The sequence below is a fragment of the Rhinolophus sinicus genome, linkage group LG05, assembly GCF_036562045.2.
Source record: "Rhinolophus sinicus isolate RSC01 linkage group LG05, ASM3656204v1, whole genome shotgun sequence".
Taxonomy (NCBI): domain Eukaryota; kingdom Metazoa; phylum Chordata; class Mammalia; order Chiroptera; family Rhinolophidae; genus Rhinolophus; species Rhinolophus sinicus.
Genome location: NC_133755.1, coordinates 77266564 through 77283735, shown reverse-complemented (window position 1 = coordinate 77283735; position 17172 = coordinate 77266564). Strand labels below are relative to the sequence as shown.

General features: G+C 53.8%; 1 protein-coding gene across 3 annotated transcripts; it reads left to right on the top strand.

Moving 5' to 3' along the window:
* Window positions 1–3927: 3927 nt before the first annotated feature.
* Window positions 3928–16598, top strand: IL1RN (interleukin 1 receptor antagonist). 3 transcript variants are annotated; one of them, XM_019716539.2, is made up of 5 exons: window positions 3928–4092; window positions 12180–12231; window positions 13666–13754; window positions 14305–14417; window positions 15413–16598. In XM_019716539.2, the coding sequence occupies exons 1-5, from the start codon at window positions 4083–4085 to the stop codon at window positions 15623–15625; spliced, it is 477 nt and encodes a 158-aa protein (XP_019572098.1). In that variant the 5' UTR covers window positions 3928–4082; the 3' UTR covers window positions 15626–16598. The 3 variants fall into 3 exon arrangements, with proteins under 3 accessions (XP_019572098.1, XP_019572097.1, XP_019572094.1); XM_019716538.2 differs by lacking the exon at window positions 3928–4092 and adding an exon at window positions 11888–12041; XM_019716535.2 differs by lacking the exon at window positions 3928–4092 and having other exon boundaries at window positions 12048–12231.
* Window positions 16599–17172: the final 574 nt, after the last annotated feature.

The following is a 17172-nucleotide window of genomic DNA, read 5'->3' as shown; positions in this document are numbered from 1 at the left end:
AATAATAATAATAAGGCAAGAGGAGAAATAAAAAGCATTGAAAAGGGGCTGAAACAGGAATTAAAATTTTAGGTAGTGAAGCAAGTGCCAACATATTAAAGGTTACAAAAAAGTGGACATGGACTAAGCTGCCTAGCTGAGAGACAGTGTCAGGATGGATTTAAAATCTGGCTTAGGGCTGTTTGCATGCCCAAAATATTAAGCAGAAAAGTTGAAAGCAAAAGGATGAGAAAACACAGTTGAGCACGAATAAGCAGGGGGCTGGGCCTCTCTGTTCCTTTAGAGCACAGCTTCTTGACAAACTGACAGGAAGGGGACGGCCACCACATAGTAACCGAGGATTTAATTCACCAAATAGATGATACTTCTGCAAAAAGCAAAACAAAACAAAATACCCCAAAACTTCAACATACATAGACTGTGGGAAGAGCCGTGTCGGTCAGCTGACGTGCACTCATTATGCCTACATCACATAGAGTGCTGTCATCACGCCACCTCACAGATGGCAAGCCCTCTCCACAGAGGGAGGGGCTCCACCTGGGTGGGCTCTGCTCCCTCTTCCCTGAGCCCACACCTCACCAGGAGGCCTTCACATCAACCATGGAGTGAAGGGTGGTGTGCGTTTCCTGAAGGGCCACCATCACCCTCAGATGTGCTTAGATGGCTTTGGACGGAGGCTCCACTGGTGGCAAATGAATTAAGAGACCCGTGGAGCGTCTGCCCCCAATCCAGTCATTTTATGCCCACAGGCACACACAGCTCGTCCTGGCCTGGCAATTGTGCCAACACTCAGACCCCAAGACCTGCTCTGGAGCTCTGTGAGGAGGCCACTGTGATCCTGGGCATGCATCTCTGTGCCTTCATCCTCACCCAGTGGTTTCTTCCTGGGCTGGGGGCTTGAGTCCTGGCTTCCATGGCCTGTGACTTTCTCCCATCAACCCCATCAGTCCCCAGCATATTAACCCCAGAGAGGGCCACTGGCCTGTTGCCAAATTAAAGAAGCAGGTCTCGCTGTGACAGCAAGGCTCTTCCTGTCCCCCACAGCTTGAATTGCCAAGTGGAGGCGGGTTCAGGTGCTGACTGGCTGTGGAGTCCCACCTCCCCTCAGCTGTAGCTCCCAGGCTTCAAAGCCAGGCCTCCACTGGCAGGAAGCAGCAGATGTGCTGAAGAAGGCCAAGACCTACCCCTTCCCAGCCATGTGCCCTCAACATGCTGCCCCCACCCTTGAACCTCTGATTTGTGGGTTGTCACGCACCTGTGGCTGTTGACAGGAAGGGAACATAACATACAGAAGGGCCTGCCAGGGTTCCATGCTTGGGGGCATCTAACAAGTGTTGCCTGTTTCCTGCCTGGTTTGGGAAGTCTGCACGCTCTTGGATGGGCTGGCTCTTCCTGCCGTATTGCCCTCAGAGACACACTAAGGCCACGTGGACATGGATTCTGGGAGCTAATTTTTGGCCTAAGTTCTGTCACAGACTTCCCTGTCACTTTCCTCCATCTCTCCATTTGCCAAGTGGAGGTGTTTGCATTTGGCCTCTGCCGGCTGGAGTATCCAAAAGGTTTAAGACCCAGGCCAGCCTCAGAGGCCTGGGGATCCTATGCTGCCATCTCCTAGATCACGAGCTGCCCTTCGTGTGTAGTAGAATTCCATCTTCCACGTGTGTGGGGTCAGCAGCTCTCAAAGTACACCCACGTGCATGGTCTTGTTCGTGACTGGTCCTGGCAATGGTTCTATAGGGAAATGAAAGGCAGGTTGAGTGTCATGAGCTGTCTCAGAGCGTGGGAAGCTGATGTCAGGCAGGAACAAGGACTTGTGTGGGACATGGCCGGTGAGTAACAGGGAAGCTCGTGCTGTGTTCTGAGGTGGCATAGTTGGTGATGTGGGTTCCGAGTCAAACAGCTCTGTGCCTCAGTTTCCTCATCTGTAAAATGAAAATAATAGGAATACGTCTGAAGACTGTTGTGAGATTTGGTAAGGGTCCGTGTGACAGCCTAACAGCTGCTATGGTCATTGTCACTAGATGCTGGGTGTGCTACCCAGACGCCCTCTGCCATGAGGGTGACCCACAGCTGAGGAGGTCTCAGCCCCTGCAAGGGAAGCCTGCATCCAGTGATCGGGTGGGGTGGGGACAGAAAGGCCTAACACCCATGCCAGGGCCACCCTCGCTCCAGACCTCCCAGGAGACGGGCGAAGCCTTGTGCTGACCACATCACAGTTCAACTCCATTCCTGCTCTGTCCCTCCTACCTCACGCCTCACAGGTGTGGGACCCTGAGATAACTGTCCAATAATGCCCTGCGTGCCAGGCTTGTGTCAGTCCAGCAGGGACCACAAAAGGGCGAGTTTGTGAGAGGCCGTTGCAGACCCTCTCCTAGAGATCAGAAAGGCTGGCCTGGGTCGTGTGTGCAACTGTGTCTTGCAACAGACCCAGACGGCGAGACACGTGTGAAATGAGGGTCAGATGACTGCCCACCTTGCGGAGGTTGTAGGGGTGTGCCAGCAAACCTGGGGTGCATGAGACACAGGAAGCATTAGGTATGGACCTGCGGGTAGCAGCCCTCATCATGGAGTGTCCCTCCTCATGTGACAGCGGATACGCACACCATGGTGACAAGACAGGCTTCACGGGCAGGTGCACCTGCTGTCCCCAGGCCCAACTTTCCAGGTTTACAAAATGCAGTTCCTCATCTGTCAGCAAACAGGCATTTCTGGGGTTCCCAGCCCAGCTCAGGCCTCGGTTGTCACTGGCGAGCCCAGCCTGAGCAGGAAGTGAAGGCGCGGGAAGTCCCTGTGGTGGCGGCACCCAGGATAGACTGCCCTACCCCATCCCTGACCCGACCTCAGGCCTTGCGGGTTGAGTGAAGGATAACGGGCCTGAGTCCAGGCCCTGAGACTGGTCAGAGAGACACAAAGGGCTCCAACAGGCCCCTCTGAGATGCTCGCAGACAAAGAGCCCTTCCACAGGTGAGCATGGCCAGTCCTTCCCCATGGAAGACACAGGCTTCAAGGTGGCAGGACCAGAGGCAGCCACCAGGTGGACCTGTCACCCCCATCCCTGTGTCCTAAGGTGTTGCAACCACAGGGCCCTGTCCCCACGCCCACCATGCACAAAGCAGTCTGCAGTCAGCACCTGATCTAAGATGGGGCCAGGGGTGACGGCCCTGCTCAGCGTCAAGCAGAGGCCTGGAGAGCAGGAGTGCACATCTGGGGACACGTGCCAGAACTTTCAGTAGAAGGAGCCCTTACCCCTGCACTCTGTGCGTCACCCAGCTGGTTCTGGGGGTTCTGAGTGTCTGTTCCCTGATGGCAGGATCCTGGGGCAGGGCACGGGAGAGCAGGCTCTGAACTGCAAAGAGACAAGGTGTCTTCCAGACGAGGTAGGGAGGGTGTGGCTGCCTTGTGGGCACCATCGCACTGGCTGGGAGGGAGGCGGGGGATGTAGGACACCCCTCTGCTCCCTAAGCCCCAACCACATTGGCCCCATGACCCACACTCAGGGAGGGGCCTTCGCACTTGCTGTCCCCTCCACCTGGAACACACGCTTCCTTTCCTTAACCTCCCTCAAGCCTCAGCTCCAATGTCACCTTCCTGAGGAGACTTTCCCTACCACTTTCCCTAAGATAGAGCCTATGACAGGCCCCTCAGAAAACATAAAGCTCTCACGGCCATCTAAAGTTGTTTTTTCCTGGTTTCCTGTCTGTCTTCCTCTTTAAGACATCAGGGGTCTTGCGTGGCACACCAGGCTCAGTGAGCCTGCTGGGTCTGGGCGAGTGGAGGCATGCATGAACTGCTGGGAGTCACAGTTGGGTGGGCACACGGGTACAGCCCCACTGGTCCAGCTCAGTCTCTCACACGTGACCCCCAGGTTTAGGCAGATAAGAACCAGTTTGGCTTCTGGCAGCCTGAGTCATGCTGTTGCGGCAGGGCCGGGCCAGCTCTGCGTGGGTGTCAGGCGGAAGCACACCCAGCCCAGAGGCGCTGGGGCACAGGTACCACCCACTGTCCTCCTTCCCAGGCAGCTGCTTGTCTGCAGCCAGGGCCTGGAAGACCTCAGGACATCTCGTGGCTGCCAGGCCTTCCCCATGGCTTCAGGTAAGCTCCCTCCACTCCTGTCTTCCACCTGAAAATGGGCAGGACAACGTCATTAGTGGTGTTTGCCAAGAGCTTTCAGATTCTGGAGAACAAGGTCCCCAGGAAACGTCATGGGTGTGAGCTGCTGGCCATGTGGGAGGCCTGGCCGCTGTGGAGGAACAGCTATGTGGGGAGGCCACACAGAGGCGGGGCTGGGCCAGCAGGTGACAGAGAGGGCTGGCCTGCCATAAGGAAAGTCTGGAGCTCTTAGAGTCTCTGCTCATTTTCCACTATTGGTAGAGACAAGGGAGCTGGAGAAATATTTCTGTACAATGAGGGGGAAGGACGGTGTGAGCTCCCCGAGGAACACCGATAGGTCTAAGCAGCAATGGGGAGGGTGGTGGCTGTCACTAAGTAGTTCTAGTGGACGCTTGTCACATGAGAATGCAGGCGCAGGTGGCCAGGACTTGTAATTTCTCCAGAAGAGTCAGATATTCTGATTTGGTATGTGTAGTATTTTGATTGAATAAAACAGTAACATGAACAAAGAAAATATACAGTGTATGAGCTACCAGCTGTCACCTCTAGATCCGTGTGGGCAGAGAACAAATCTTAAGGCTGGTGTCTGAACCCCGTCCTCTGAGAGGTAAACTCTCTCCTCTGAGTGTCACCTCTTGGTTGTCAAGAGGAGGTTGACACAGGCACACCTAGTTTCATTGCACCTCACAGAACTGCTGGGTTGTTTTAAGAATTGAAGGTTTGTGGCAGCCCTGCATCCCGCAAGTCTATCTGCCCATTTTCCCCACAGCGTTTGCTCAGTTTGTGTCTCTGTCACATTTTGGTAAATCTTGCAGTATTTCACACGTTTTCATTATTGTTATCTTTGTCACAGTGACCTTTGACCAGTTTTTTGTTTTTTTTTTAATTAGAATTTTATTGGGGAAGGGGAAGAGGACTTTATTGGGGAACAGTGTGTACTTCCAGGACTTTTTTCCAAGTCAAGTTGTTGTCCTTTCAATCTTAGTTGTGGAAGGTGCCATTCAGCTTCAAGTTGTTATCCTTTCAGTCTTAGTTGTGGAGGGCACAGCTCAGCTCCAGGTCCAGTTGCCGTTGCTAGTTGCAGGGGCACAGCCCACCATCCCTTGCAGGAGTTCAACCGGCAACCTTGTGGTTGAGAGGACGCACTCCAACCAACTGAGCCATCCGGGAGCTCAACGGCAGCTCAGCTTAAGGTGCCATGTTCAATTTTAGTTGCAGGGGGCAGAGCCCACCATCCCTTGTGGGAGTCGAGGAATTGAACTGGCAACCTTGTGGTTGAGAGCCCGCACTCCAACCAACAACTGAGCCATCAGGGAGGCAGCTCAGCTCAAGGTGCCGTGTTCAATCTTAGTTGCAGGGGGCAGAGCCCACCATCCCTTGCGGGATTCGAGGAATTGAACTGGCAACCTTGTGGTTGAGAGCCCACTGGCCCATGTGGGAATCGAACCGGCAGCCTTCGGAGTTAGGAGCACGGAGTTCTAACCGCCTGAGCCACCGGGCCGGCCCTGACCAGTCATTTTTAATGTTACTATTGTAATTGTTTTGGGGCACCACGAACCATGCCCCTATTAGATGGCACATGTGATCGATAAATGTGTGTGTGCTGACTGCTCCCCCGACTGGCTGTCCCTACGTCTCTCCTTGTCCTCAGGCCTCCCTTGTCCCTTAGTCCCTGCGACACAACCATGTTGACATCAGGTCACCTATTGACCGACAGTGGCCCCTAAGTGCCCAAGTGAAAGGGAGAGTCGTACGTCTGTTCCTGGCGAAGATGCTTTGAAGACTGTTGACATGACAAAAAAGGACTGAGAATGTCACATAAACTCAGTTGACAAAGCGGTGGCAAGTTTCAGAGGACTGGCTCCAATTCTGAAAGCAGTCCTACTGTGTGTCAAATGCTGTCAAACAGCTTTGCACGTTACAGAAAAAAATCATTCATGAAAGGGAGAGTCGATCCGTGTGGCAAAGCCCATCGTTGTTTCATTTTAAGAAATTTCCAGGGCCGCCCAGCCTTCAGCAACCACCCCCTGACCAGTGGGTAGCCATCGACATGGAGGCAGACCCTCTACCAGCACCAAGATGGCGACTCGCTGTTGGCTCAGACGTGGCTAGTGTTTTTAGCAATAAAGTATTTTTTAATGAAGGTACATACATTGTTCTTTTAGATATAATTCTGTTGCATTGTCTAGACTTAATAGACTATAGTAGAGTGTAAACATAACGTTTACGTGCACTGGTAAACCAAACATTGTGATATTCGCTTAACTGCAGTGGCCTGGGTGGAGCCCACGGTGTCTGCCTATAGCAGCCATCATGTCCAAGTGTCCCCTGCAGGCCAGGCACTCTGCTTTGCTTGTCACCTGGCTCGTCTCTGTAGTCCTCACAACAAGCACGTGAGGAAGGGCCATTATGGTTCACATTTCCAGAAGAGCACACTGGGGTACACAGAGGTGAAGTAACTTGCCCAAGGCCAGGTGACCACTGCACGGGGACGAGCCAGACTTGCTGCAGGGCAGGGACACTGAATGTGATTATGGGGGGCAACCCAGCTAAACCACAGCACTTATGCCACAGGCAGCACAGCCCCTCCTCCCCCATGGGTGTGTTAACATGTCGGCCACAGTCTTGTGTGTTTTTCAAATGTGTAGAGGAAGGTGCTGGAACCTATTCCAAAACTAGCAATAAACTGAATAAATCACTGTACTTAAAAACAGTTCCATCCAAAACACCAGCACATGGTGCTGAATAAATGTCTGCACTTGTATTGTAATTGCATAGCTGGAGGAGATTAAATATGAATGGCTAAATTAAAAATGAGTTGATCAATACTGTACCTACTATGGCCTCTTTTCTTAAATGGAAGACTTATGGTTTGGGGACACTCTCATATGCTCTGTCTGTCTGTCTAATAAAACAGGATGTACCTCTGCTGCTAAAACCACACTGAACAGGAAAGGGGCAGTAACTGTGCCTGCAATTTGAGGCACCGGCCACCAGATGGTGCCAGCACTTCTAAGGGCTCATGTCACATGGTGACTATCGCAGTTTTCCTGGGGATCAGGAGTTCCTAGGATGTGGGACTTTTCCAGGAAAAACCAAGGCAATTGATCGCCCTAGTCTGTAAGCAGGTAGAGCTTTCTCTTTATCCCATGATAAAGAATCATCTTTTTCTCACTGCCAAAAATTTCAAAACAGTTATGGGCTAAATCATTGCTTTGTAAGCTGTGAAGTCTAACTGCGGGGCACACCATAAGAACACATATAAGCCTTGCTTCTGTGAACAGTGCAATGAAGCAGAGAGGAAAAGCCAGTTGCTGCTCTGGCAGGATGGGCACGGGGACAGGTTCAAATCTTGCCTCCGCCAGGATTGGGGCAAGTGAGCTCTCGGAGGCTCGACTTCTTATTCTACAAAGTGAGCATAAGAACTCACCCATCTTGAAAATGGTGTAAGTGTGCCTGCCCGGCACAGCTTGTTACTGTTACGAGAGCCAAGCGAGATCGGCATGAAAGAGCAGGAAACAGGGCCCGAGCACAGCAGGTGAGACACACAGCCGATACCTACCCAAGCTCCTGTCCCCCTCCTGTCTGCACAGAAGCTGCCTCATAAAGTTCATCATTGGGGCCCAGACGGCAAGAGCAAACACATACCTCTAGAAACACAACATGACGAGATCAAAGTGGCTTTCCAGACAGACACATATCAAACCCAGAACCTGATGGACCAAAATCATCTTGGGAGAACCTCGGGAGGATTTACAGCCAGTTGACCACTGGGACCTGGGAGGGGAAGCAGGAGTCTTGCACAGCAGTGATGGTGACAGTCAGCTTTGCACAGTCTCTGTACTGTCATTCACTGCAGGGCCCGGTGGTGGAGACAGACAAAAAAGACATATGATGGTGCTGGAGAGACACACAGAGAGCATGTCTGATGGTACTGCCCCTCCCCTGTGCACCAGTGTGCTCTTGCACGTCTCAGGAAGGGTAACTGGAGCCTCTTAGGAAAACGTACAGTTTGTACAGCAGCACAGCCAGTGCTATGTGTTGTGTGCTGCGTGTCCAGGCACTCAGGAGCTGGCTGAGATGTCTAAGCGTGTGTTAGTCAGTAGCTGCAGAGGCACACTTGCTGCTTTATTGACAGTGCCTGTGTGACACGGGAGGCACAGCTGGCCATGTCTGCACTGGGATTCAATAAACTTCCCTAATAAACAGGATTTATCCATGGAAAGTGTTTTCTGGGAGGGGACAGGGCCTGTGGATGAGACACTGAACTGAGGAGGAGAGAGACTGTGGTTAGAAAGTGGGACGATTGCTCTAGAAAGACTGAGGAGCAGCCAAAGCTCCCTCCCCCCCTGGAGTTTTAGGGCCAGCGAGTCGCAACATCCCTCCCCAGCTCTGCCCTCAATGACATCATGCTAGTGGCTTGAAATCACCCATGCTAAGTGTAGTCACATCACAGAAGCTAGCAATGCTGTAAGTCAGGTGTCCTCTGGCAGTCGAGCCAGCACACCACTGCCTGCCTTCGGGCTTGTGTCTCACGCATGTGTCCACTGTGACCAGGATGACCCTAAAACAAATCTGATACTGTCACCCTCTGATTCACTTTTCTTCAAGGTAAGTTCCCTTCTCCTCAGTGTGGCGTTAAGTCCCCTCATCTTCCAGTTCTCCCCCAAATGCTGCTTAAACTCCAGCTCCGAGAACAAGACAGGACACATGCCACATCAAGTCCCAGCTTCGGCCAGCGTGGCTAGGGCCCAGCTTCCTGCTCAGATGATGAGTAAAGCTGGACAAAACGTCTCTCTAAAAAATTTGAGGGCGTCGAAAACTGGCTAAGGCTTTGAGGAGCCGCAGAGGCTGGAGGTGGAGCAGGGCCTCGGGCCTTACCCAGAAGCATGGGCCAGCTCCAAAGGCTAGTGCTGAGCTTGGCCAGACTCAGGGCTTGGGCACGGGCAAGAAGGGCTGTGCTGTATCTCCCACTGAGGAGCAGGGCCCGATGGATGCCCAGGTTTGGGTGGGGACCTGGAGGACCAGGAGGGAACAGAAGAGGGGTAGCTGGCACAGTCACCGAGTCACCTCTAACCCTGCCTAGGTGAAAGGTGCCTGGGCTGCAGGGCCCAGGCCTCCCTGCCCAGCGGAGGCCAAAGTGGGTCATCGCTGGGCAAAGTCATCATTTGCAGCCTGGAGGGATCCTCACAGTGTTTGCTGTACCATGTTCAGTAGTCAGCAACCGGGCACAGGCAAGGTGACCCATTCACTGGAGGAAAACATGACTGGAGGAGGCCCAGTAGGGATTCAGGTGGGGGAGGGACCGGGGACAGTGACCGGGGACAGCATTTATGAGAACCACAAAAAATAAGCTCAAGGATTTGAAAGACAAGATTGAAAATTTGGCAGAGAACTGGAAAGTACACAAAAAAGAAACCCAATGGAAATTGCAGGACTGGAAGATGCAATTGACTGAACTTGAGGACGAGCTGGCATTTGCATGGGTGGCACTGGGCTTCTGAGCACTGCACAGGCATTAGCATTGAACTCTCGACCTGCCTACTGACACCGCAGTGTGATGTGGACACGGACAGCCTGCTTTTCCCATCTCCTTGCACGTGGGACTTGGTCCTTTCTGCTGTCACCAGAGTCCAGTCGGGCAGGGCTGAGCATGGAGAGGGCACTAGCACAACGGTGATGTCTGCAGCTGGGAGGGTAGGACCAGGCCGACTGGGAGGGCTGAGTCGACTGCGTGATGCAGCCATTACCCTCAGTTAGGGAAGTGGAGTAAGGGGCCTAGCGCGAGAACTGAGAGTAAGTTTAGTCAGATATTTCCTGTCGGCAGAAATCATAGGGACACTAACCTTTTTAAGACGGAACTAACAGTGGAACTGTGGCAGGGAGTTTGCCCTCCCCCACTTTGTGCCCACCCTAGGGAATGAGGGCCAGAGCACAGGGCATGGCTGACTGGATCAGGGACGTGTGGCTGGCCTCACCCACTTCACCTGGGACGAAGGTTAGGGCTACGCATATCACAAGTGGTACCTCAGTCCTTGCAGCCGCCTATGACATGACTTCTGTTATTAGTCCCAGCTAACAGGTAACAGATAAGGAAACTGGGACCAAGAGACCTTAGGCACATGTTCTGGGTGGCCTAGCTCATAAATGACACAGGAGGACGTAACCCGGGTCCTGGGGATGAACGCCCATCCCCAGACCCAGAAAGGCCTGTGGTCCACTTGCCGGGCACAAACCTGGGAAAGGTGGGGACCCATGACTTCTGCCGTCCAGGAGAAATCTGTCTCTGAATTTGGGTTGGGGTCAGAGGACTGGTCCCAGGAGCTGCACTTTGGGCAGGACCTTGACTACTGATTCGTAAAGGATACCTCCTTCAGGCATCCCTCCCAAACCAACAAAGACAAACAAAATGCTCCCCTGGCCCTCGAAGGGAGATGTCATGTCTCACATGTACTTCAGAGGCAGAGGACTCCGTCCCACCAGGTCACACAGCTCTGAGAACAGGGCAGGGGCACACATGGGTGAGCCACTTACTCCTCCATGCAAATGCCCAGGGAGGCAACTCAGTTTTTGCAGAAATGTCTCATGTGCTCTGATGAGGAGCTTTTTAAAGATCTGGGAAATTCCTTTGTCACCTTCCTCTTTATGTCTCTTTTATTGAGGCGTAATTGACATATTATATCAGTTTTGGGCCAGAACATGATGACTTGCCTGGCACCACACGTAGTTACATAATTCTTTCCTTGTGATGAGAACTTTTGAGATCTATCCTCTTAGCAACTTTAAAATACGCAGTGTGACCTTCCTCTTCAGAGGGTATTCCCTCATTTGAACACTGATTCGTTGGTTGAAAATCGCCAGACTCATCACGTTGCCTGCAGCAGGGGAAGGCCCCTGGTTGGGATCAGGAGGCCTGGATCCCTTCCTGGGTCTTTCTGGGTCGTCTTCCACCAGCAACAGGTGGGGTAGGAGGATGGCTGAGCTTTCACCAGTCCTGAAAGGTCAGTCTGCTTCTGCTCCGCCATGTGAACCCCATCATAGAGGTCACGTGGAGAGAGATTCTCCCACCTTTATTCCCCACACACAGCAGTGTGCTTGCCTTTCCAGCTTTCTGGGATGTAGTAAAGAAGGTGTTTACTCGTGTCCACTGAACGTCAGAACTATCCCCTTCCATCCAGTTAGCCTCCCTCCCCCACTCCCTTCACTCTCCGTGAAGTGACTTGTTCAAAGCCACATGGGTGGTTGACAGCAAGTGGCAGAAGGGGAATTTGAATCCATTTCTGTCCCGGTGCTGAATTCACCTCAATGTCCCCAAGACATGGACGACAGGGACAGAGCTGGTGTCAAAGCCCCTCACAAGAAGTTGGCTCTGGAGCAGAAAAGTTCAGGCAAAGCCAACTTCACCGTTTCTGTAAATAAAGTCGGTGGGGTTCAGCCCGCCTATTGCGTTATAGGCTGTCGACTGCATTTATGTGATGCCGAGTTGAGTAATCATGAGATCATGTGGCCCACAAATCTTAAAATGTTTTCCATTTGGTCCTTTTTACAGAACGTTCATAGTCCCTCGTCCAGAGTCCAGCAAGGACACAATGTAACATGAGACTGTCCCTGTGCTGGGGCCCTGCCACTAGGCATATTGGGAAAGGGGACATTAGATCTGTTTTTTTAAGTCAACAAAGAGTCCCAGGACACCTGTTGGCACATGAGGGTGTCTGGTTCTTGCTGTGCTTCTCTTTCCAGGAGCTCAGTATAGGGAAATGGAAATCTCCACTTTGGGGAAATTGCACAGGGAAAAGGGGACAGTCATTTACAGCACCATGTTGCGACACTCAGCAGGGCTGACGGTGACAACAGCAAGGGTTTCTCTTTTTTTGAAATGCGAGGGCATTTCCGCTTGTCAGAGTGGGGCAGGGCGGTGACAGCTGTTTGGGGTGAGTGACTATCTTCTTTATAAGCAGCTCCTGTGGGCCTGAAATGGCAGTCCCCATAGCCAGCGTGCCACAGGATGGGGGCCTGTAGGTGGCCCCCCAGCCACCTGATCTCTCTCCTCCTCTTCCTGTTCCCTTCAGAGACAGCCTGCCGCCCCTCAGCGAAGAGGCCCTGCAAGGTACAAGCCTTCAGGTAAGGCTGGCCCCTGATGAGGTGGGTCTGTACTGCCAACGGTCCATTATTAGAGAAAGGAGCTGCAATGTGCAGCCCTCTGGGCTGGTTTTCAGAATGTTCTAGATGTGCAAGCCTGGCTGCCTTTGGAGACCTGGTTGACTTTTCCAGAGACGCCAGCAGCTCAGTGAATGATGGACACGTATGTGCCCAGGCGTCCAGTGGGGGTTTGGGTCAAGTGTGCTGGGCAAAGAAGCGGAGAGGGTGCCAGGAGCAGGTGACAGTTAGCAAGGCCTGTCTGTGTTGACACCTGGGAGGATCCCGTCCCTGGGGCCTCAACTTCCCCATCTGTGACATGGGGTTCACGATGACCCCCTGCCTGCCTTACAGGTGGTTGTGAAAATAACACTGGGACAGCGCTCTGTGAGCCGTCAAGTGCCCCCAAATGATTGTGATTTTTAAAAATTGGGTCAGGAGTTTGTGAGATGTCACCATCACTGTCGTGAAGACGACAGGCTGTGATGGGTCTGAATGTGCCCTCTGCCTTGTTAGCCCAGGGCTGAGGGTATCTGGGTGACCTCATCCTCTGGCCTGAGGCTGTGGGTCAGACCTGTGCAGACATCCGGGTTAGTGCCCGCTGTCCCAGCCGCTGGGAGCTCCAGGAAGGCTGTTCAGTCCATCACATGGATACTCACCCAGAAAGGAAGAGTAACTACAAAGAACTTTACAGTTTGCCTGACCATCTCACTGAGCTCACAGGCTCCTTAAAGCTGACAGGGAGGTGGGTGTTGGCAGCCACACTTCCCAGGACAGGAGATGAGGCACAGGCCCCAGGTCTGGCTGGTGGGAGGCAGGAAGTGGAGGGTCCATATCCACCTCACGGCCGGAGGGGCCCCCCACGAAGGAAAGAGTGAGCCAGAAATGGGCTGCTGGGCAAGCTGTACAGGAGGCTGCCCCTGCCAGGCCCAGAGCAGGCCCCTGGTGGGTGGATGACAGGCTCAGGGACATAACCCATGGTCTAGGGCTCAGGGTGAGTGACTGCAAGGTATCTGTCCTTTGAGACTTCTAACTCTGTGCTGTGGTGGCCACTAGTCTCAAGTGACTCTTTAAATTGACATTTCAATTAATAAAAATAGAAATTTAAAAATTCAGATCTTCAGTTGTACCACATCTCAAGGGCTCGGCAACCACGTGTGGCCTTGTGGGACAGCTGACAGGGAGCATCCTGCAGCCTGGAAGTCCTGAGGTCCAGCACTCCTCCTGGGAGCGGACGAAAGGGAGCAGGGCTGGGGTGAGACTGTGTCCTGGCCAGGGCCGCCCTCGGGGTCCTCCTGCCACAGGGGTGTGAAACCGTCGCCCCCTGGGCAGAAGGTTGGACGCAGTCTCAGCAAAGCCTAGGGACATAGGAAGGCTGGGGCTCAGTGCTGTCTGCAATGGGATCCTTTCTCCTTTCAGAATCTGGGATGTCAACCAGAAGACCTTCTACCTGAGGAACAACCAACTAGTTGCCGGATATCTGCAGGGACCAAACACGAAGTTAGAAGGTAAGAGGTTACTGGGGACACCGAAGCTGTGTGGGCTGGGTCACCCTGCCTGGTGGTGCGTCATAGTGGCCTCTGTGTGATGTCCTGGCCACTGGAAGGCAGGGAGGGGTAAGCCTAGGTTGGGAGCTGCTACCTGCGGGCACACTGGTCCCAGGGCCACAGCCTCCAGTGCACAGGCAGCCTGCATTCCTGTATTCAGACTCCAGCTCCTCCCACAAGGGACACACCACATGGGGAGGCTGGCCTTTCCCTGCTTCGGGAGGCCCAGGGTCTCTGGGGACAAGGTGGTTCAAGCCCTGGGATGCCCCTGTGACCTCGTGTGCCAGTCCCCTGCTCAAGGGCAGCATAGCTGTTGACCTGAAGCTCGGGTACAGGGGCGGGTGGGGCCAGCTGGGTGATGTGCCTGGTTTGATCTTCTATTTGGATACAGATGAGAAAGATAGGACCTCGCTGCCCTTATGACCTGGGTTCAGTTAGGGGGAATCCAGGTTCCCCCTACCCGCTGCCCCCTGCTCTCTGCAAACTGACCCTCTGCTCTGCTCTTCCCCAGAGAAGATAGATGTGCTGCCGGTTGAGGCCCATGCTATGTTCCTGGGGATACATGGTGGGAAGCTGTGCCTGTCCTGTGTCAAGGCTGGTGACGAGATCAGGCTCCAGCTGGAGGTAAGGACCTGCCCAGACAGCAACCTCCCCACAGTCTTCCTGCAATTCTGGGGGCCGACTACGACCAGCCGGGCACTTCTGCTCCATGTGGGGAGCTGGGGCTGTTCCTGCTGCTGCTCTCAGCGGGCTCAGCTGTCCCTGCAGTGTCTGGATGGTACCCAGAGTTCAGTAGTCAGCTTCAGCCTCCCTACAGCATGGCTGCTGGCTGACAAGAGGGATTATCCCCCAAACACAAGCACTTATAAAACATCTGCTTCGTAAGTCTGGGACATACTGCTAATGTCCCCTTGGCCAGAGCCCATGTCACACGGCTGAGTCTAGTCTCAATGGGGGAGGGGCTACACAGGGGTCAGCACCAAGAGATTCATTTAGGGATCTCCACCTCTTGTCCAAGGGTCCCCACCCCAAATACATGCTCCCGCTTCCAGTGAAGCCCCCCGTCCCTATCTGCTCAGACCTGCAGCCAGCACCCCTCGGTCCTGTGCAGTTAAGGGCTTGCTGGCCCTGGGAAGAGATGGCTTTGTCTCAGGAGCTTGTTGAACCAAATCTTAACCCAGTTGTGAACCTTAGTCCACAGTGGCCGTAACTGTGGAGTTGTCACCTTACGCTGCTCGAGGGCAGGGCACCTCTCTGGAGAGGACTGCCTACTGTGTGTAGAACAGGGCTGAGGTTGAGTGGACTGTGACACTCTCTGCCTGCCTCCATTTCCCCAAGCTCGAGGTGTGGACCCCAGCACAGCTCAGCCTTCCCAGGCTGGGGCCTCCACTCGTGGCACCATGTGCTCACCAGACTCACCGCCCCCTAGCGAGGGTGGCCAGACCTTCCCAAGCCAAGCTGTGACGAGGGGGCAGTTTCTTTGTGGGGCTGCTATCCCAACAGGCACGTGTGGCCTCCAGCAGGGGTCCCCAGGTCAGCCTTCGCCCCACCAAGGGGGCCCCAGGGTGGGGTGGAAGGTGGTGGCGTGGGAATCCTCACCTGCTGGTCCTGTCCCCCAGGCGGTCGACATCACTGAGCTGAGCAAGACCCAGGAGCAGGGTAGACGCTTCACATTCATCCGCTCAGACAGTGGCCCCACCACCAGCTTCGAGTCGGCCGCCTGCCCTGGCTGGTTCCTGTGCACACAGCTGGAGGCCGACCGGCCCGTGAGCCTCACCAACACGCCCGGGGAGGCCATCATCGTCACCAAGTTCTACTTCCAGCAAGACTAGTGGCGCTGCCACACTCCCGCCTGGGTCCCCAGCTGTCATGGGCTCTGAGTGGCAGCCTCAGTGGGCAGACCCTCAGAAGGGGCTCCAGGGACCCTGGTATCAGAACTGTGTATCCAGGCCCCTCAGCTCCCCAGCCTCCATTTGCCCCACAGTGGTCTTTCTGTAGTGCAGCTCAAAGCCCTTCAGTGTCCTTCCAGGTGACACCCAGGTCATCGGCCAGCCTTCTCTCCTTCCGGGCTAACTCTCCACCCCAACCCACTAAGTGCCTTCTCTCACCTTCCACCACATGGCTCCCAAACCCCAGGGAAGCAGCATTTCCAGGGTTTGTGGCAAAATGGAAAATAAGGATTTCACGGTGTTTTTTAAAAGCCCATTTTATCCAATTTGAAGGAAAGTCTTTTCCTTGGACAAGATGTCCTTCCTGGAAGGGGTAGGGGATCAAAATATCCGTGCACTTGTGAAATGGTGGTGAAAGTCAGTTTTCTTTTTTGTTTCTCTTTCTTGTTTTTGTAACGCCCTAACCTGTAAAAATGAGAAGTTAGCAGACCACGTTGGTCCCTCATTTTTTGTTTCTGAAATGTTCCTTAAGTCTGGACCCTACCGCCCCGGTCCCAAGCACTATCTCCTCTCCAGATCTTCCACAGCTGCTGGCAGTGTCCCCCAGTTCCCAGCCCCCAAGTCACAGCAGCTGCCTTCTCGCTCTGCCCTGTCCCCCGATCTCCCGAGGAGTGACTCTCTCCTTGGCCATTTCAGCACTTCTGACACTGAGGCTTATTTGACAGATGCATGTACGTCTGTCTGTCTGCTCCCAGACTGGAGAAGGGATGTGACTCCATGTGTCTCTGGTCGCTGCAGGGCTGAGAACATTCCTGGCCCTTAGCCGGTGCTCACAGGAATATGTTGTATGTGAGTGGAAAGTTTTCCTGCTCTCCGTGACTCAAGTTCTGTTTTACAATAAAGCCTTGAAAATGCATCTTCATCGCTGGCTGTGTTCATGGCCCCAGGCTCAGGGCAGTGAATACTAGGGAATGGGGAGGCCGAAGGCTTCCTCACCTTGGCCAGTCCAGGCATCTGTCCTCTGGGCCTGTCCCTGCTGGGGCTTTCCTGTCGCCAGACACACTAGAGCACGTTTCCCTGCAGGAAGACGTGTAGCAGCGTTGTCCCCAAACCAGAAACACCCCAAGCCCCTGTCACAGGAGAGGAAGTGCCTACATCGCATGTGTTAACACAGTGCAGCTCAACAACAGACATGGGGAGCTCCAGCTGGTGGCACGCAGCAAAGTGGGGACTGTCATCCACAGAGGCAGAGAGCACAAACAGGCAACGCTGATGGGACAAACACAAGGACTAAGAACGTGTCCTCCCTGAAGGCTGGTGGCAGTGACTGGGGGACACGGAGGGTGGCAGGGGCACAGACAGTCAGGACCCAGGCAGCATGCTGCTGGTTGGCGTGGATGTGGCACTTTTCTGTGTGTGTTGTATTTCAAATTCTGAAATGTTTCACAAATGAAAAGGCTGCCCCTGGTCTGTGGGGGAGGAGGCGTCTG